Source organism: Cyrtonyx montezumae, unplaced genomic scaffold (genome assembly GCF_038088225.1).
Source record: "Cyrtonyx montezumae isolate F1298 unplaced genomic scaffold, pur_monq_1.0 scaffold_16, whole genome shotgun sequence".
NCBI classification, from domain to species: domain Eukaryota; kingdom Metazoa; phylum Chordata; class Aves; order Galliformes; family Odontophoridae; genus Cyrtonyx; species Cyrtonyx montezumae.
The window spans coordinates 1,096,489-1,117,822 of NW_027071892.1; the positions used below are offsets into that span (position 1 = coordinate 1,096,489).

Genomic DNA, 21,334 nt, shown 5'->3' on the forward strand with positions numbered 1-21,334 from the left:
CTTCAGATTCAGACAACCAAATTAAAAAGCTTCAAGTTCCCACAGATGGTCCAAGGAACAAGTTTGTTGGAAGAATTTCCGGAAGTGCTGAGGCATGTCCCAAGAGAGGTCAAAGCATCTACATTCATGGTGGCAACGTGAGATTTCTCTTTTAGAATTGCATTTTCCCACTTGAAGTATCCACATCTTCTCTTATTACCTTCACGCCTACCAACAGGACAACAGAAAAACGCCTTGCCATGATTTGGACTGGCATTTGACATATAGAGTCTTTTAGCCCTTCAACTACACTTACACAGAGGGGGAGCTAGCTTTCCATTTTGCACAGCTGTTACAGACTGATTCAGATTGACTGCGGAGCTCAGAATGGTGGGAGATGCTTTGGACAAATTAATATTTCTCAAAGATAAGGCATGATCTGAAGACGCTATTTTCTCTTGGCAGATAGCAAAAGATTGTTTCTTTGCTGGTAGCAGTGCTGTTGGACTAGTTGGCTTTCTTTTGGGAACTTCAGAAGGAATAGAAAAAATTCTCATTATTACTGATTGGGATGAAATAGCATTTACCTCTGCAGATGGGATCTTAAAACAGAAATGTGGGAATACAAAAAGTATATTTAGAGCTGCAGCTGTGGAACAGGATAAACAGCATGAGAAAGGAAGGCTGAGAACCAAGGACACTTCCAGAAGAAGAGGAAAACAAGTTCAAGTAAGCTGTGTGATGGCAGGCCCTAATTGGAGGAAGAGTGCGTGGTTTGGGAAGATTCACAGCCCTGACTGGATCATCACCTGTATGCACCGTTAAGGACTGTTTGGGGAAGTTATATCGTTGATATGTAAAGGCGGGTGGGAAAGTTACAAGAGAGAAATTGTGAAAGTATAAGGGATGTTAAAACCTGTAATAAATGATTTGGATCGTTCACATGTGAGTCCGTGCCCGAGACACTGCACAGAAAGACCTGAAATCTGCCTTTGTACCGTTCCCACGTTATTGATAGTAGTATCGGGACTCTTGTAAATGATGGATTTAGGAGGTTCTATGGGTACCAGAGTTTTCCCCCAAACTTTGATCACCTGGACTCATTGCAGCCGATTGCTCTGGAGTTATTTTTTCTTCAGACAGTGTTAAGATGTCTGTACTTGAGTCCTCCTCCAAGTGAACACAGTTTGAATTTGGTTCAGAATGAGATTTAGGTATTAGAGCTACATCTTCCCAGTCAGTCAGCAGAGACAAGCAGTCAGAACGAGTGCCGGTATCGTCACAGCCCCACCAAGGGCTCCTGTTTAATGTGTGCTGCCTCGCACTATAAGCAAAAGGAACGTTGCCTTACCCATCCAGGTGACAAAAGCACACAGCTTTTTGCCTCTGGAACGGCGTTACTTGGGATATCTGAGCTGAACAGAGATTTCTTCTCATTTTGTACCTTCCGAAGCCACTTCAAGAACTGCGACAAGCAGATGTTCAGCGGGACTCCTCCGTCAGCTTGGCTCTTTGGGCAACGGACAGAGAAATACCCGTGTCAGTACCGACCGACATCAACTCCAGATGCGTTTGTCCCTTCAAAGGAGTACCGAACCGCTGCGAGCAGCCGCGCGATAGCTGAGTGACGCCGGTCAGCGCCGTGCAGAACCCGGACAGCAACGGGCTGCTCCTGCGGCTGCACGAAGGAGCGGCACTCGGCCTCGATCCGCCCGGTGGCGGCGCTCAGCAGCACGGCCGGGAACACAACCGGGACGGAGCGAGACAAGGCCCGCTCGAACACGGCCCACGGCACAGCGCATGCGCACCCCGCGCCCCCCGAACCCCGCAGCCCCGCCCCGCCCCGCGGCCGCGCTCTCCCCGCGCAGGCGCGGTCGCTCCGGCTTTTTGGCGCGGCCATGGAAGGTCGGTCCGTCTGCTCAGTCGGGTGTAAGCGGCCCGCGGGCGGGGACGTGGAGGGGCTGCGTGCGGGTGGCAAGAGGAGTAGGCCGGGCCGCCGAGAGAGGAAGGTGAGCTGGGACAGAAGTGGCAGAGCGGCGTGTGGGACGCGGCGCGGCTCCTGGCGTGAGCGGCCCCTGGCTGGGCGGGCCGTGGCTGCTGCCCGCGGTGTGCCGCCATCGTGCAGCACTCGTGTTATGTCGGAAGGGCCCCCGGCTCACCCTGCCGCGTTCTGGCTGCCCCGGGCCCGGCCGTGGCTGTGAGCACCTCCAGGGAAGGGCCCCCACAGCTCCGGGCGGCAGTGCCAGCGCCTCGCCGCCCTCTTTCCCTTTGAGGTCTTTTCCCCTGCTCCGTTGCTGTCTGCTGCTGCAGTCAGTCCCTCTCCTGGGTGTAATCTCTCTTTGAGTACTGGAAGGCCATAATGAGGTCTCCCTGATCCTGCTCTTCTCCAGGCTGCACATCCCGGCTCCTTAGCCTGTATCCACAGCAGAGGAGCTCCAACCTCTGAGCATCCCTGTGCCCTCCTCTGGCCCCACTGCAACAGCTCCCATCCTTCCTGTGCTGGTGCTCCAGGTCTGGATGCAGTGCTGCAGGTGGGGGCTCCCAAGGGCAGAGCAGAGGGGGATGATCCCGGGCTGCTCTCAATGAGTTGTTCTCCCAGTCCATACACATCTGGGATTGCCCCAGCCTGAGTACAGTGTCCCGCACTGGGCCTTGCTGGACCTCATTTAGTTCTCATGTGCCCACCTCTGGAGCCTGTCCAGCTCCCTCTGGATGCCATCCCTCCCTTCTGTGGTGTCACCAGCAAAGTGCTGAGGGTCGATCCCATTATCTGTGTCACTGATAAAGATGTGGAAGAGCACCGGTCCCAGACGGACCCCTGGGGGACACCGCTCGTCGGCCTCCACCTGCACACAGAGCCACTGAGCACAGCCACATCCAAGCAGTTCCTTACCCACCAAGCAGTGCACCCTTCACACCCATCTCTCTCCCACTCAGAGATGAGGATGTGGTGCAGGACCACGTTGGAGGCCTGGCACACGTCCAGGCGGGTGACACCCGTTGCCCCTCCTTTGCCCACTTTGTTCCACAGCAGAAGGCCACCGGATGGGTCAGGCACGACCTTCCCTTGGTGATGTCCTGTTGTTATGTAATAAAAAATGATATTTGAAGATTTTTACAGGTCATATGAGTTCCACAGCCAAATAGTCAGTGTCAGTCTCCAAAATAGCCTATGTTCTTGCTGATCAGCTTGGGTGAGCTGGTGAATTTGTGATCATGGCTTAAAGAACTGCTGTGCTGAATTCTGTGGTTCTGCCTCATCTCTGATGTGCTCTGCCCACAGCTCCTTCGGATGCTGTGAAACAGTTTCTGCAGCAGGATCAGTAGATCTGTGTGCCTCAACAGATGCTGCAGGTACATGAAGCTGGGTTCTGGCTAGAGCCCTGTGCGAGGTGTGCATGTGTCTGCACGTGGTGGTGTTTGCAGGACATCTCTGAAGTACCCAGGTTGCTGCAGTGCTGATGGTAATGGATGTTGAAGTGTGGGCTCAAAAGGAACTTCAGTGAATGGAAGAGTTATTTAACACGCTGTTGCTTGTGCCCGAGCAGTATGCTCTTTACTGTTTAATTCGCCTTCTGTTCAACAAACTTTTGTGGTCACACAAAACCTTTTTTTACTGGCGTTTTCCTTCTTACAGGAGAAGTCATCTCGCTTGTCAGCAGCTTTGCTTGGTGAGGACTGTGAGATCAGCCAGGAGCAGCTGTATGAGCTGTTACAGTACGCGGCCCTGGGGAAAAGCCACAATGCATCCCAGCCCAGGTACAGCATGTCTGTGTCTGGGAAGCAGCCCTGTCCTGTGCCCGCTGTGCTAGAGCCCCCGAAGGCACACAGGCAGTGTGTGTTCTGGAGCCTTTGTAATGCTGTGCAGACAGCCTGTGTTACATAGATGTGGCTATTGGTAGGCTTGGTTGCAGACCCGAATTCCTCTTCTGACAGAAGTTCTAACATTTCATACTTGTTTCTGTGACTGCATGAAACAAAACAGTTTGTGGAACAGCAGCCTCACACACTGAGAAAGGAAATTCGGTGTTAAAATGTTAGCACTATGCTTTCTGTGTCAGGGGTACTTGAAGTGATTTCTCTGGAGTGTTTTGGGAAGGCCGTTTTAGTCACTTTGCCTTTTTTCATCTCAGTAGCTCTTCTGTTTCCTACTGAAGAGGGGTGTGTGTGACCTCGGAAGGCTCACGTATGGCAGCATGTAACGTGTCTTGCAATAAAGCTAAATGCAAAAAACACTTCAGGTTTTTAATATTGAACAGAAAATGATTTTGTGAAATTTTCATTTTGCTGAAGTTTGATGAAATTTAGTTTGATGGACTAGATTGCATCATTACTGTGGGAGTTACTGGTTTGGATTCCTCTTCTGGTGCACGTAAATGAGGTATGATAAGATATGAAATGGTACTGTAGTGGAGTTCTGTTACAACTCATTCTTTCTCTGTCTCGTGTTGCGTTGTGTCCAGAGATGTGTGTCTAGCTGAGGTAAGTGATAGAAGGCTCTTCTCGTTGAAGTCACTTGGTGCTTTGCTATCAACAAATTTAAAAGCTGGGCCAGCTCTGAGTTTTTTTCTAAGTGTGTGATGACTGTGTTGCTTTGAGATGTATTTATTTGTCCGTTTTATTGCAGCTGGTGCCATATTTATCACCAAAGCCGTCTGGCTGGGGTTGTGGTTATTGTTCTGCATGAAACGAGCCAGCTCCATTTCTACAAATTCTATTTACAGTTCAGACACCTCCGGAAAGTGTTCCAGCATGTAAGTCCCTGAACTGTTGCTGTCTGCTAAAATTCTTGCAGTGCTGAAGCGATGTCCCACTGACTGCTTGCCACTGAGAGGCTGCGGCCTCTCCTGCAGGAAGTGTTCACCTTTGGTTCCTCACCAAGTGAGTGGGAGCATCTCTGTAGGCTCTGACAGCCCAGAGCAGAGGCCAGGGCTTCAATGTGAGAAACGTTTTCAATGCTTAGATCTCTGCAGCCTTTCCATGTCAAATGTGTATACAGTGGTGTTTCAGTTCTCCGTGCTTCTGACTCCTACTGGAGTCTGGGAGATGAAAAATACCTCCACTCATTTGAAATTTACTCTTGAGTGTGAGTGAGGAGAATCTCTGTAGAGTTATGCTGTTCCCACTGATTGAAAAATCTCAGTGTGTGCTCTATGTCAAGTTTCTCCCATTTATTTGAAGATTACTGAAAGAGTCATTTTAGTTTTCTGAGCTGCAAGCAAAGTCTTGGGAGGGAAGGAAAGGAAGGAAGGAAGGAAAAGGAAGGAGTGCTTTGATTCACACTTGTAGTTTCCCAAACTGCAGCAAATACAAAATCGTGGCTTAACTGCAAAGTCCGGAACTGCTTCAGGTTCTGTCAGCGTAGGACTGCGACTTGTGGTCTTAATTACATCACTGAAGGCAAAACCTTCTTGTGACAAACAGTTTTATGTTGTGTATCGTTAGAACTGAACTGTCTTTGTTTCGTTTTCCTCAAAAAATTCTGAATGTACTTCCTTTCTACCCATCCTTCCCTAAACTAGAGATGCCTTGGGATAAAGAGGCATCTTATATGCTTGACATTTATACTGTATTTCCAGCTTTATAACACATCTCTTTTTTTCAGAGATTCACATTACCACCCCCTTCAGCTAACTTCCTAGCCAGTCTGTGTGGTGAAGGAGCAAGCCTGAATCCTCAAGGCACGGCACAAGGTACCTTGCTTAGCTTTGCATTATCTGTTTCAGTCACAGTGATTCACTTTCAGGAGTAATTTAATGGCTTTGCACCCTGTGCATACAGAGCATGCTGCTATGGTCAACTTGTTTACAAAAGTAAAAATGTACAAAAGGGACCTTCTTGAGTTTATTATCACAAGTAAATGCAAAAAGCCAAGATAATTTTTAATGAGTTTAATACAGAATTCTGATGCTTCATTACCCCTTCTGTGATCATTTTATTATAAGATGTATCTATAGTTTTTTTGTTCTACTGAGCTGCAAATGAAGATAAAAAACAGGTGTTTTGACAGCTATTTTTACACTCTCTATAGAGGTAATTGTAATCCAGCAGACTTGTACAAAATCTACAAGACTACCATGAGAACTCCACTGAAATTATTAGAAGTGTAATGCAAGGAATCTTGAATTCAAGTCCTAAATTGGAGAATGAGCAGCTGTTACTTTCACTGTAATAACGGAGTCCTCTAGCACCTTGACTGTAAGCCTACTGCACTGTCACAGAGCTGAGATGTCAGGTACAGTTTTCCTTAAGTGCAATCTGCAGAGGACCACCTACAAAATAGTTAAAATTCATAAAGCTGTGGATTATGAAGTCAGTTCAGTGTTTGCTTCTTTGTGAGCTGCACTTACAGCACGTTTTCTGTGAACAAGACTTTGGAGAAAGAAATTTATAAAGTAGAAAGAAAAGAGAGCTGCTTTTATGGCTTACATGAGATAAATGAGTGCACTATCGGAGGAAGGTGTGCTCCCTGTTCTGAGAGGAATGTCAGATGGATTGTGGTGTGGCTGGCTCACAGGCTGCTAGCAGTGTCAGTAGCTGCACTGGGAGTGGATTCAAGTGTCCTGATAAACTTGTATGCCAGCGTGTATTAAATATCCTGATGTATGTACAGTTTGTTGCTCCACGCATTTTCTCTTAAATGGCATAGCCTTCAAATGTTGCTACTTGTGCAGAAAACCAACTGCAAGTAAGGAGTGCTATCTCACCCTGACAGACGATCCTGTACATTACAGACTTGATTTCCACTGGCGTTGATTGTGTTCATAAAAGCTCAGGCTTGCAATGTGATCCCATCATCTGGAAATATGGGAAAGAAAAACGAGGCCTCACGAGCTATACTCTAAGCTCAGAAGAGCTACAAAAAAATGATTATCCCATGAGAGGTTGGTTTTCTGAAGTTTTGGTTTGTATGATTATTTTTTTAATTCTGAAAATGAATGAGATGTTTGGTTATATAAGTTGTATGGTAACTGTTAGAAGAGTTCTGTGCCTTATTCACATGTATCTTTTCATTTTAGATTCCCCTGGATGTAAGGGTTATATGTACACAGAGTGTGATCTTCAGAGGACAGACAGCAGCCCCCTCTTTGGTCTGGATTGTGAAATGGTAACGATAAGTGCATGACCCTGTATAGCATCGCCAAGCAGCCAAGCTCTTGTTGGCTTTTCCAAACTGAACCAGGCACTCTGTGTGCTCATTAAACCACTTCTGGCATATGTGCTTCCAGCCCATTCTTTGATGTTACCAGTGCCAGTGCAGCCATGTGAGGGACTCAGTGATTCTGGGGACAGCAGCAAAATTCTCTTTGTCCTGAGCAGTGCAGCAGGGAGCTCAGTTCTGTGCTGACTCTCACAACAGTGTCTGGATCTGCTAGGTTTATTGCCAGTGCTCTAGTCCTGAGGTTTTTGTTTACATTTTCTTCCCTTGGCTCTCCCCGAGGTTTGGGAGTGCAAAAGGTTTCTCTGTGCCACAACTTTTCTGTAGCCATCACAGTTCTGTGGCGGCATCCAAATTGAGTGACTAATGATGTGGTCTGGGGTCTGCTTTTAAATTGCTTAAATCTGCTTTTAATCTTCTTAAGTGAAGAACTGTCAGTGGCAGTTCTGCACTGCAGAGTAATAACTGATTTTGTGAATTCAGCACTTCCCTGTAGAGGTTTTCTTTACGTTATGCTTGGCTGTGTGTTTGGTATGTTTAGGGCAGGCATTTACCACTTGAAATGAAGCATGGTATGGTATGAAAGCTGCAAGTGGTAGATCTCTGAGTAAAGTGACTTGTGGTAGTGACATTGGCTGTAGCCAAAGCTAAGGATTCTTAAAGGCCACTGAGCAGAGCCAGCACCTCCCTCTGCTTTGTCCTAACAGTGCCTGACTGCAAGAGGGAATGAAGTCACTCGTGTCTCCTTGGTGGATGCAGAGGGGCAGTGCCTTCTGAACGAGCTAGTCAAACCGGAAAGTGTGATAGTGAACTACTGCACCAGGTGACTTTCATTAAAGCTTCTTATCATCTTTAAGACCTGCAGCCCTTTCAGATTAAGCCTTCTACACAGGAACTTTCAGAATACTTCAGTGTGCATGCTCTCACTGTTCTTGCATTTCACTCAGTATTAAGAATACAGTTTGTGCTATGTGGTTAGAATTACCAGCATTGTGTTATACGCAGCTACACAGTGTCTGCTTGTCTAGCTAGGCATTCTGTAGTGCTGTAGGAAATGTTCTTTAATAGGTAAATGATCACAGTACAGGCTGCTCTTCAGGGCTGGATTAAAAAAGGATGCAGGGTAAGATACAGGATTGTAAATCAACTCTCTGCTTTGTAGCTAAGTTTGCATATCTGTAGGTAAAGAATAGCATAGGTCATCAGCTTGCTTAATGCTGGGGCTGGGCTCATTACAACAGAAGCAGACCAGACTCAAAACATGTCTTCTCTAAGTCTTATTCTGGGTTTATGGAGGAGGTGAGCTGCCAGTTCCCTCAGGTTATTGGAAGCACCTCCTTCCATAACAGCCATGCAGGATTTTGTTACCTGTGCTGTCTGATGCTGAATACTGCATCACTTAAGTCATGCTTGAGAGAGAACTAACATTTGAAACATGTGACAGCACAGCAGCTTGGTATCTCTGCAGTGCATCCTCTTGTGTTGGAATATGTCCACAGAGAAAGCAGTAAATAACATTCTGTCATAAGTTATGCTGGATTCATATTTTGCATGCCCTGCTAGTGATTTTCTCCAGTAAATGCTGTTGCTAATGCATTGCTTCTACCTCATCTAATTTCTGTTTTGAAGATACTCAGGAATCACAAGGAAAATGCTTCTTCCAGTGAAAACAAGATTGCCAGACATACAAACCAGACTGAAAAAGATACTTCCCGGTGATGCAGTATTGGTGGGTCATTCTCTAAATGCTGACCTTCGGGCTTTGCAAGTGAGTGTTCTTCATAGCTGGATGATACTCATTTCTGATGCAAAAGGCCCATACAGTTATTTTTATTAGTAGACACTTGTTAATTGCTTTTCATTATACGTAGCTTTATGTTTGTAAGGACTTGAAAGAGAGAAACTCCTCTTACACATAGAAAAACGTGCAAGCTGCTCTTCTGAACTCAAAAGGAAGGGAGAAATCTGATTAGACAGAGATATAGCTCTGTCATGGGAAGAGCCAAAGCCATTTGTATATTTAATTTAATCAACCTAAAATCCCTGAGTCATAATTAATTTTTCTAATCTGATTTTGATCTTCCGAACAGAGTGTTAGAAAAGAGATTTATGCCTGTTTCATTATTACCCTGTGTTTTGTTTTTATGGGCCTATTATATGTCAGCAAGAAGCTGGCAACTGAAATGAAAAGGCACAGATAACAATGGAGTTATTGCCCAGTTCTGTACGACTGCTGTTCTTAAACTGGTCATATTTTCTCTCTTCTAGATGATCCATCCCAGTGTTATTGATACTTCATTACTTTTTGCCAGAAATGAAGGCCGAAGATTTAAGCTAAAATTTCTAGCCAAAGCCGTTCTGGGGTAAGATTGTGACTGCATTGTCATGGGAAGTATTAGAACTGTTGTGGTTCATGGGGTCCTGCTTTTCCAGTAGTAGCAACAGGATATTTTTTTCCACTAAAACTCAAAGGAACAAGCAAATAAACATGGTATCAAAGAATTTGCTATTTCCTTGAAGCATTAAGTAGCACAACAGATTGGCCTGGCTTTGAGCAAGGATGCTTGGCACAACCAGATCTGAGTTCTTGTCTGTATGTGAACCACAAAACCAGCTATTGTGCAGTTGTGTGTGAAATTGTAGAGCAGCAGATGCACTGTGGCTCACACAAATGAGATTTGTTGCATCTATCAAGAAAGAAATGCGAGTTTAGGAAAGTATGATGTACTGACTTAATCATCTCCCTTCCTGTGCTAGCTACCGTAGCACGTCTTAGCAATGCAGTGCTCACAGTTCAGCTCCAGACTTCTCAGAGCTGGAGTTGCCTCCCCTCCTGTTTGCAAATTGTGAGTTCAGTCATTGATCAAGGGGGGAAATGAAGAATGATTATGCTTTACTGTGTTTTGCTCAACTTGGCAAAAGTGTTTCTTGCAGTAACTTTGGGAAATATTTAGCAAATTTCATTGCTGCATGGAACTAAAATCATTTTTTGGGAGATGAAAGCTATTTTGCTGAAAAGGACCTACTTCAGAAAAAAAACAAGATGTTGGTTAGTATGGAAAGGTAGATAACCTTCCTGTATATCTAATTTTGATGACCTAGGAAGGAGATCCAATGTGAACAGAGGCTTGGTCATGATCCTGCTGAAGATGCTAGAGCTGCACTGGAATTAGCTCAGTTCTTTATTGAGAAAGGACCAGTGAAGGTAGCTATGTCTCATGTCCTTAATAGCAGAATGTGCAAATTGTTGTGCTTACAATGGGAAGAACACTCTTGCCCATTCTTTTACTGAGGAAATGGAGCTGTGATAAAAGCCTTGGTTGTGGTAGCTTACTTTCAGCCTGTGTCTTGGTATCTCAGTAACTTGGAACATCACCAGTGTCCCTGTACTCAGACACTGCTGTGAATGAACATTGCTGCTGGTCTCTCACAAGGCACTGGGAAGAGAAAGATTCCACCGCTCGCAGCCTGTGGGACAGCCTGTCTTTTCTCTCAGTGAATCAAGCAAGGGACCTTTTGTGTTTTGTCAGTGATTTGAGCTGATTTTATCAGTCTGAAGTCTCTTTCTTGTGCTGCTGGCTTCTGAGAACTCTTTTTGCACGTGCTTGCTGGATGGTGCTCAATTACTGCTTGCTTGAAAATGACAACAGAAAGTAATAAGGCAAAAAATGAATCCCTGCGTCTCTCCACTACTGTGGTGACTCATGGAGCAAGCACAGGGTTGGTGGTTTGTTACAGTTAGCAGAGATGAAAGCCAACTGCTCATCTTCTTTCCACAAGGTAGCAGAACTAAACTTGGAAATGCTGCTGGCAGCTGAAAGGCAGACTGAAGTCTCACCGAACAAATCTGTGGTGCAGCAGCGATGCGGAGTCCAAAAGCAGCTGAATGGTCCTCCATACCCATCCAAACCACGGTAACAAGATTCTCAGAGATGCATGTTTTTCCTTTGATTGAAGCTGTTTTCGAGAGGCTTCCCGTATCTTCAGAGAGACACTGAATTCCAGGGTAGCAATAAAACATTTTTGGAAGTTACATCTTAAATTTCACAAGTGTTTCCTGGGCTTCTTCTGAGGACAAAAATATTCTTTAAAATATCTTTAATGAACTGTATCATTTTTCAATCATGGGCACTTCTTGAAGGCTTGTAACTCATGACATTGGTAACTACTGTAATTTGCAGGGTGTTTTTCTTCTCTCTCTGCTAGTTTTCTGGCCTGCTTGCAGGGGATGGGCCAGAAACCACTCCTTCTGGGCGGACGGGAGCTGGACTCTTCTGGCCTTTGTCAGAGTGACCTCAGCACTTCAAACAAACAGGTGAATGGACTCAGAGTGGGTTGGTCTGAACACGTGTCACACAGAATCACAGAGTTGTAGGGGTTGGAAGGGACCTCTAGAGATCATCAAGTCCAACACCCTGCCAAAAGTTCTTCTTGTGCTGGGGCAGTAGGTGGGTCTTGTTTTAAAAAGCTGACTGACAGTGTTTTCAGCAATGGTGTTAATACCAGGTTAGCTGCATCCATTTTGGCATTTCAGAAATAGGCTTTGATACTCTGTCAGTCTCTCATGACTCACTGAAAAGTAATTTCTGCCTGAGGTCTTCCTTAGACAGCAAGGAGAAGCAAAGTTGGGAGTTAAGTTCAGGAACTGTTTCTGGTTTGTTGTGGTACAATTGCCTCTTTTTTCCTTCCAGGTTCTTCAGAGAGCCTTGGAACACATTCCCCTCTCCACATTCAGTATAATTCAGTTCAGTTTGGATCCAGAGTACATTGCATCTGGATTTTGCGAGAAGGTACTCATTTATTTGTGTGAGCATAGTCTTCAGTGCTGAGCTTGGGACGGGACATGATGTGTTTGGTAGCACCTGGTAGTTAGTTTCCCTGCTTTGTGAAGTTCCTTCTCTAATCCGTGTTCTTACAGGTGAGAAACAAGCTGACTGACATGCTGACAATTTACGCAGGTCCTTTTGAGGAAGACTTTTGCCTGAAGTCTGTGAAAAAAGAATTTGGAAGGTGTGGGCCAATCCAGTCCCTCACAGTGGTGACTGAAACGTACCAGGTGAGGAGCACTGACAGCATTCGGCGTGCTGGCAGGCAGTGAAGGCAGGAGTCATCTCTTGAAAAGATATTGATTAGGAACATTTAATTACCAGTTATTCTGGTGTTTTTTCTGGGGGTGGAGTATGAGGGGGACAGTTCTCAGCACACATGAAAGTTGCTCCACAGTGTGACAAGAATGAACACAGCTGATACGATATAACATTGCTGTCCAAGCTGCAATACTTTAACCTAGTGTTGATGATGCTGAGTTGATTTTTATCCCTCACAACAGAGCTGATATGCCAAGGCCTGTAATGGCAGAAGAAGGTTGCTTTTAATAGTTGAGCTAATTGAAGGGGTTTTTTAATAGTTGTGGTATGTGGAGCGTTACCTGTGTCACCCACTCAAACTATATGCCTTTTAAAACAAAAAAGAACCCCAAGACCTGATCTGTAAAAGGAGAGGGCTAGTGTCTGCTATTCATAAACCTGAAGTATCCTGTCCTTTTGTTTGAAGCCATACGTCTGTATCCGATACGATGTGCTGGAAGCTGCCCAGCTTGCTGTGGAAACCTTAAATGGAGCTGAGGTAGCAGGTTCCTGCATTAAGGTATGCAAAGTAAATAGTAAAAGCCTAGATTACATTTAGTGCAGGATTATGGGCCAATGCCATTCTTTTAATATGTAGTGCATAGGATGGACCTCGGCTGGCCATGCTGCCACCATCTTCTGAGACAACTTATGCTGTGGCCTCCTTTCCTTTCTGTTGGAGAGCACGAGGGGGTTAGGAAGCGCCCTGTCTTGACAACTCAATCTTTAAAATGAAAAGCTGAGATGCTGTCTGTTGAAATGCCATAAAAGCAGTATGGGGTTCTTAATCATCTAGTGTTCTTGCACTGCTAACGTGATCTTTTCCTTTTTCATGACTCTTTAAGCTAGCCTACAGTTACTAGTTACATTGTTCAAGGAAAGGAAAATAGCTAACAAAGTTTTGATAACAAGACAAAATCGTTTAAAATAGCAGCTCAGAAGACAGAGCTGCCTTGGCTGATGCATTGTTTGTTCCTGTTGGACCCTCCTCAGGTTCAGAGACCCGTCACTGCTGCAACACTGGACTGTGATGTTCTGATAAAGGAGCTGGAAGTGGATATAGAAAACGAAGGGATGATTTATGTGGCAGGAATAAAGAAGTCATTAACTGAGGCAGATTTGCAAGAAGAATTCAGCCCCTTGAAAGACCTGGAAACTCTGTTCCTGCCAAGGGATCTCCAGAGCGGAAAGCACATGACCTGCTGTTTCCTCAGTAGGTGGCTTTGCAATGCAGCCTGCTTGTTCTCTTCATGCAACGTTGTTCAGCAGCCCCTGGAAATATGATGGAAATTCACATGTGCTCCAAGTGCCAACATTTAATGGTAGTCCAGTGAAAGCGTGGCTGCCTACTCTGCAGCTTCATACCAACTAGTGATCACTTCTGAGAAGTCAGGAGAACAACTGGAAGAGTGTTGTTGTATTTATCCGACATTTTGATGGTCTGACCCTTGCCTGAAGCAAGATAACATCTGCTCACTGCAGCAATTTCAGTTTCTCATCTTCCTCCTCCACCTTTAGCCTTGCCCTGCAGGTGCCAAAGAACAGGGAAAAAGAGCTGGCAAATCACGATTCTTTCCTCTTTGTTTTTCAGAGTTCCAGAAATCGCAAAGTGCAGTGGATGCCCTGGAAGCCATCAGTGGCTGGGCCATGAAGGGCAGCACACTCAGAAGCAGGCGTGCTCTTGCTCCAGGTCACCTCTGGAGATGGATTTGGCAAATGAATCACAGCAGTGAAAAGCAAGGAGGAAACAGTTTAAGTGAGAAAATGGCACCGCTGTCTGACTCTGTGAGTTTAAGGCTATGCCTTCTTGTTTCTGTTTGTTAGTGAGATGGTGTGTGACATTGGACTGCTTACTGCCTTGAGCCAGGAGTGATCATGAGCTGCCAGTGGTGCAGAGCTTGTGTAGCAGGAGGACCTCCTTGTTCTGGTGCAGAGAAGCTGCCCCAGGTCCATCTGCATAAGGTGCTCAGGAGATGTAATACCATGTGAGATTATGTGGTGTTTGCAGGGTACCACAGAGTATCAAATCCAGCGTGGTGGCATGAGGCAGTAAGTGATGTTACTCAGCAGCTGGAGCCTACCACCTGGGAGCTGACCAAGCACACGTACAGGAAATGGTTCAGAAGTCAGGGAGAGAAATGAATCATCATGCAGCATTACAGGCAGGAATCAGTCTGTGTGTGTGGCTGTCGCTCTTACTGGAGGAAGCTGCAGTGCCGTCTGAGTAGAGCGTGCAGCTCTCCCTGCAGCTGAGCTGGTGCCCTTCCAGGTGCCAGCAGTAATAGTCACTGCTGTCCTCACCTGCTCAGTCCCTGATGCTGCCCCAGCTCAGCCTCCTCATAGGCATTTCTAAATGTGACTGTTACATACCTGTAGAAGAATGGGGTATCGTAATACTTGTATTTTGTTACACAGGAGCAGGATGTGAAGAAAAAGGTGAAGAAGTTAGACCAGCACATAAAAAAGCTTTATAGAAGTCTGCAGAATAACACCTTGTGTGTTGTTCTCTTTCCTGGAATGAACAGGTAACTAACTGCCTCATGTTTTTGTCTTCATCTATTAAAAAGGAAAAAGACTGACAAAAGCCCTGAAGAAGCTGTTATATTTATTTAGTCTGACTTTCATATTAGGCCAATAAAACTTAAACTTCCTATGAGTCATGCTTCAGATTAGCAAGGCTGAAATCCAGGGTGTTGACTAGTTGCACATGTTTTTTGGTTGGATGAAGCCCCCGCTGGACATTTTGTCCCTGTTTTGAAGCTAATACAGTTTTGCAGTTGTGTGAGAGCAAGGTAAGCTCTATGTGTTTCTAACTGAATCAGGCAGAGGTTCCACGGCAGCTAGGTTTTTGGATGTTGGGCTTTTGTGCATTTGATTGTTTTCAAACCACCGAAGCACTACAGCCCAGGCACCATCTAGCAGTTGGCTAGTGGCACTGACTGATGTGCCTCCATCCTTAGCCTGGATCAGAGAGGTGGTTCCTTCATTCTCCTATCAGAGACATGCAAGCATAATGTGGAAGAGAAAATGAAAAAAAAAAAAAAGAAAAAAGAGGAAAACCAACCACTTCTCACTCAGTCCTTAAGCTTTTGTAGGAAAGGACAAGACATTGAGTTGGGCCTCAGAGCTACTAGCAGGGATGTTTCCACATGGTTCAGCCTTCATTCACATTGCAGCCTGAGCTGCCACGGTCATTCACTGCTCAGATGCTGACCAGAAAGTGTAAACCTTTCCCAGGAAAGGCCTTAGTGGCTGACTGTATCTCTGCTCAGTCCGACATCTGCTCCCGCCTTGCTGCAGGTCCCTTCAGCAAGAGTGGTACTGGGCCAGGGAGACAGGAGCTGCACCAGTAGACGAGCAGGGGGACAGGGCAGCATCTCTCTCCTGGTGGGGTGACCAGGTGTGCTGCCCTTACCTGCAGAGGTTCCCGAGGAGTGGCAGTGTGATGCCTCTGGACCACTGTCCCCGGAAGGTTGAGCCAACAGTCGTGCTCAGTGCCCGTGACAAATCATCACCAAGCACACTTGCCAAGGGCTGCTCTTGGCATAATCTGCTGTCAGTGGGCCGGTTTCTAGTAGCTTAAATGAATTCCAAAATAGGTGTTTTTAGAAAAAAATCATTTAGCTGGCTACCCATCACGTCAAAGAATAATAGCATGCACGCTGAAATAGCAGCAATTCCTACCTCATTAGAGCAGTGCTGATTGCACATAGATGTGTACAAATGGAGTCTTGCACAAGTTTGGTATCACATGCTGCCTCCACTAACAGCTGTGCCTTAGACTGCTGGGAAGAAGGGAGTGCTTTCCCAGACCTGGGAGAGTTTTCTTGCCAAGAGTGGTTCCCAAATTACCGTTTCCCAGGGGGCTTATAAGTTTCTTGTTCCAAAAGAATGACAAAATTTGTTGGGCAGAAAATAATACATGCAGTTTTTCCACTCTGGGGGGTTGCAGGCTTCTCCCTCGTCGGGCAGCTAGCTTGCATGCATCAAGGCTGCCCTGAGCAGAAATAACATCTCTTGTTTACGTTGCAGCATTCATGGATCACAGTCCGGCCTTGGTCTGATGCAAATAAAAGACGACAGAGGGAGCAGCGCTTGTTAAGCTGCCAAATTTTTAATCAGAGATTTTTGTAAAGATATTCATAGTTATTTTAAATACTGATGTCTTTGTAAAGAGCCCTTGCTATACGAACAATAGGTTTTCACTCTGTATGTTTTATAAAGGCTAAAAATAAAAGCTATTCAAAACATCTAGAAAGCACAAAGCCTTTTCTGTTAATACTTCTGGCTGTGGCTTTTTCCCCTGGTGCCGAGCTTGGCAGTGCTTGGGCAGAAGAACCCGATGGCTGTGATTGAATTCAGTGAGCTGAGCTGTGTCAGCGCGGGGCACTGCTGTACCGCGGGGTTGCTTTCACAGCAGCATGGTGTCATACCTGGGCAGCTGTTCAGCAGCTCCGCGCTCTCCGTGGGAATGTGCTGTGCCAGCACCCGAAACAGCGCAGGCCTCGTTTCTGGAAAAGCTCTGTACTTCCCCCATGGAAAGGAGGAATTGGTGATTCATACCTCTTGGACAATCTCATTTCTCCCATAGCCCCTTAGAAAACAAACAAATTGCAGCTTGGCTGCGGGGGAAGGGCAGGGGCTGTTTGGGCCATCTCAAGGAAAGCACAGCTGCTCAGACTTCACTTGCCGTGTTTTCTGGGGGAAGCTGTAAGTGCAGAGCTGCTGCAGGAGCCAGCCCTGACCTGCAGGAGTGTGAGATGAGATACAGCTCGATGGATCAGCCCTGAGCTCTGCAAACCCTGCTTGACCACCCCTCATCAACAAACTGAAGCACGAGAACGCCCTGGAAAGCTTTGAGTGTTGGGGGCAAAAAAAAAAAACAAAGGAAAATGAAGGAAAATGTTTGTTACCACGTTTGAAAGCAAGACCAAGGACCAAGCGTTTCTTAGCATGAATCAAAATAGGCTGAGATTACTTTGAAATAGTTACTGTCCCGGAGAGGATGAAATGCAGCCAATAGATCATCACCCCCTCCTGCTTCCCAGCCAAGCTCCCCATGCCTGGCTCCAGGAGCGGCGGCAGCGGACGGGCACGGCAGCGCCCGCTTCGGGCTCATTCGTACCTCCAGACTTCCTCAAATGAATGAGGACAAAAAGATGAACGCGGCCATTCATTCCTTTCATTTCAGAAAGGTACCGTATCTAAGCCCGCTGAGCTCGGCAGCCCTTTTCAAACCGGGATGAGCACAGTGAGCTGCTACAAAAACGGACAGGCAGTCCGAGCCCCTCACCCCGCACTGCTGCAGGGGACGGCACCTGCCCGCACTGACGCTCATCCCCCCCGCACAGCCCCCTCGTGTTAACACTGCTTACACCCAGTTCCTCCAACACGTGTGCACTGCAAATGTGCGCAAATTTAACAGGACAATCTTAATTCCGATGCACTTAGGAACAGGGTCGGCAGCTCCCTGCGCTGGGTTCAGTAAGCAGCCAGGATTCCTGCTTGGGAAACTAGGGGTAACAAATAAAAGCAGCAAGAGTCCTAGTTATAGTCATGAAAAAATAATTATTTTTTCCCCTTTTAATTGAAAATGTAAAAAGGACTTCAGATTTAAATAAAACATTTTGTACAAAGCTTCACAAAAAGTGAACACCAAAGTGTCATTACATGAACACAACAAACGCCTCATTTGTTGAGTACCGCACAGAACAACGTGCAAGCTCCCTCCCCCAGGGATTGGCTTCCTCCGGCCGTCCCTCCCCCAGACCTTACTGGAGTGAGACCCAGAAGCTCTGAATATTTACAAAGCTACACAACTCGGGATACAGTGACTACAGGCAATACTTCTGTGGTGCTGATGGGGTTTTGTTCTTTTCTTTCCCGTTTTTCTTAAAAGGTGTGTCGACGCTTCAACATACAGAAATACAACAAAAGGGTAAATGAATGGCAACTTGGATTAGAAAAAGCACCAAAATATTTAATATACATCTGGCACAAACTCCACAAGAAGTCAGTAATGGACAAACCGATGCTTTTCTTATAGGTAAAGAAAAACCTTAATGCTCTTCCAGAGGGACACAACCAAACATTGCACTCAGGATTGCTATCCAGTAACAACCACCTTCTCATTACAGCCCACGTGCACTGTGCCTCAGATTGCACATTCTGTTCCAGATGATAACGGTGAGCAAAGTGATACAGGAAAAGTATTTGTAAAATAGCAAAGCAGAAGAGACTCAGCATAGATGCATCACCTCACATTTTCCCACTTCTCTAGATCATGACTTCACACTTGGCCACATCCCTCAATAAAGACACCCTGCGCAGAACAGAACTCACCGCAGCCTTTCCAAGCATTACAACTGCAGCACTCGTGCTGGTGCCGCTGAAGGAGGAAGCGTGGTTCTGCTCCGTAACAATGCATTCATCATTTCCTGGGGTGAGAAAATTGGATCAGATGTGGTATCTGTTGGTAAGCCTGGAAAGCAAGGGTTACTCCTGAGACGGAGAAAGGTAAATTTGATCCCATGTACCCTTGAGGGCTTACTGAGGAGACTGGTAGCTAGTTGTGTTCACACACAGTTCAGTGGAAGCTGCACAGATACACTCTGTCACTGTTTCCTTACAGTTATTCACCTCACTGGGAGGAAATACAGTACCAAAACACATTCCTTCCATACAGGCTGACACGGCCACGCCGGGGCTGAGCTCCAGGACAAGTGCCAGTGCTGTGAGCCGCAGCAATCCTGCCTGGCTCCATCAGTGCTCCCTCCTGCTGCGTGCAGGTGCCATGGGCTCACTCCATGCCCCAGGTCAACAGGGACAGAGCCCAGCAGTGCCGGGGGAGAGCGTCATCCTGCAGGTCACATCCATTTCTCCTGGAACTCCAGATAGCACACACCTTGCAGCATGAGGCTTTCCCACCACTCCTGCTGGCCCATTTCCTTTCTGAGAGACTATTTGAACTTACAGATAAGAAAGAATATGCATTTTTAGGATAACTGAGTTTGACTGAAGAACCACTCCCACGGCACAGGGCAGCTCTGCTGGCAACATCCCAGAAAGCACACTGCCCCGGCCGAGCCACCCCGCAGGCCAAGGAGAACCTGCATTGCAGAAGAACATGTGTTTCTGCGTGTAAAAGGCATGCCATCTAGAAAGAGATTTTATCTTCAGGGTGCAATCACGGATAGCTTTCTAAGAACAGAGAAATAGGAGAACCTCGCGGCATCTCCAGCACTCTCAGCTCTGTTTTAAGCGTAAATTCATCCTGAGCAGGACACTGAGTGCAGGAAGCGGCAGCCCTCACTTTCTGTTCTCACATGGAACAAAACACTGTACATTTTACCAAAAGAAGAAATACACTCATGGCACTTCTGAAGGGAAAACGAAAGGGCCAAATGGCCCCTCCTTGGGGAGCAGCTGCTCCGTTTCCCATTTGTCGTAGCCTGAACTGGAGAGAGAACGCCGGATGCTAGAAGGCCCTGAGCCACACGGGATCGCTCCAGAGCGCGATCCTGGAGGACCAACGCTTTCCTTAACAGCTTGGCTTTGCTCCCTTCCAAGGGGCTGACTGCATGCAGGTTAAAAGCAGGATACCAAAAAGGATGAGTAAATAGGTAACACTTAATTGGAGTACATTACTTATCCAGGCATCATAGCCTGGGAGAGAAGGATGGTCAACTTGAACTGTTCAAGTATAAGAACGAGAGGTAGAGGTACCGATGTACTTCACGGTGAAGGAGTTACAGCCTTCTGTCTTACAATCTCATGTATTTCACTTCAACTGAAGATACAAAACCAAACATACAATCTTTGATATTCCAGAGAGAAAAATCCAACACTGGTGTCTCTGCACACAACAGAAATAAGCACTTATATTTCACTACGCATTTCACTACCCGGAAACCTTCAGAATTTGTGTTTTGTTGTATATGGAAACACTGAAGAATCTTCAGTTTCAGGCCATGCATCTTTTCAATATGAAAGGAAAAGTTCATGTGCACATGTTTCAAGCACAGTGAGCTCAGGCGCACAATTGATCAGGGATTACTGACACAAGGGCCACACCGCAGAACTCAGGGCTGCGGTACTCCAGAGCTCACAATGCCTGTTCTCCTCCTGTGAACAGGAAGGTGCAGTGTCAGACCCACGGCCAGTACCCATGCAGCCTTTGACTCTGCTGCTTTGTTTGGGGTTTTTGGAACAAGGCTTAGAGCCATAACAAAGGTACTCATGTTTGATGCACAGGAGCAGCAGATGAGACATGACCTGTGCTGCACAGGGCCTCAGAGCTCTGACAGCCACGGCAGCAGTCGGGGCAAAACCCACAGCAGCCCACAGCCCAGCAGGTCCCACACCACCTGCCACACTCATCTCTTCCTTGGGGTTCTCTCCATACAATCGCATGGTGCTATAGAGCTCCAATTCTCCTATCAAACAGCACCAGCAGCAAATAAACGCACAGCTCCACGTTCAGTTTCCATTCATTTACTCAGTGAAGTTTGATGGCCAGCTCTGGGTGCAATCTTTCATACCCACAGTTGAATCAATCTATCAACAGCCTCTGACCCAAAATCACAGCCCCAGGAGGAAGGGGAGCACTGAGCCAAGCTGCCACGGCACTCAGTGGCACTGCACTGCACTTCAGCACTGCCAAGTAAAGTTTGCACGAGTTGCACTTCTTTGCGTATAGAAGGCAATAAAATGCCAGTGTGGATGTCAGATCAGATTCCCAGTAGATTCCTACAACAATCTGTAGTTATCTACAGTTATCTACAGTAATCTACAGTTGCAGCAGATTGACTCCACATCACCAACATTTCTAATGTGTTCTCTAAGAAAAAAACTAAATAGTTCCAATGGTTTTGAGCACCTGATCAGCATCACCGCGCACTCCAGTCCCGTGGCCTACATCAATGACAAATTATATGGAGAGTGAAAGTACTGTGCCCCTTCCAAAACTAATTCACAGACAACCACTAAGCAAGCATATTCTCAGAGGCTGCAGAAGCACATGTGAAGCTGCGCTGCAGTGGCACAGAGGGGCAGGGCCTGCTGGGAGGGC

General features: G+C 46.4%; 2 protein-coding genes and 1 long non-coding RNA gene across 3 annotated transcripts; 2 read left to right on the forward strand and 1 right to left on the reverse strand.

Annotated features, from left to right (window-relative positions):
- Positions 1–15: 15 nt before the first annotated feature.
- ERI2 (ERI1 exoribonuclease family member 2) lies at positions 16–1,879 on the reverse strand. The gene is given in 6 exon segments (XM_065733000.1): positions 16–62; positions 64–591; positions 952–1,058; positions 1,060–1,279; positions 1,326–1,489; positions 1,535–1,879. Coding segments are annotated over 6 exon segments (1,395 nt in total). The 3' UTR covers positions 16–31.
- Positions 1,878–16,514, forward strand: REXO5 (RNA exonuclease 5). The gene is made up of 19 exons (XM_065732302.1): positions 1,878–1,988; positions 3,617–3,738; positions 4,607–4,733; positions 5,585–5,672; positions 6,714–6,863; positions 6,999–7,087; positions 7,846–7,961; positions 8,768–8,906; positions 9,407–9,501; positions 10,241–10,343; positions 10,919–11,052; positions 11,345–11,453; positions 11,830–11,928; positions 12,057–12,194; positions 12,692–12,784; positions 13,258–13,477; positions 13,856–14,049; positions 14,680–14,789; positions 16,297–16,514. Exons 1-19 carry the CDS (start codon positions 1,878–1,880, stop codon positions 16,364–16,366), a joined length of 2,307 nt encoding a protein of 768 aa, XP_065588374.1. The 3' UTR covers positions 16,367–16,514.
- Positions 2,385–2,999, forward strand: LOC136046420 (uncharacterized). Its single transcript, XR_010621981.1, has 2 exons — positions 2,385–2,481; positions 2,838–2,999. It is a non-coding gene; the product is annotated as an uncharacterized LOC136046420 (long non-coding RNA).
- Positions 16,515–21,334: the final 4,820 nt, after the last annotated feature.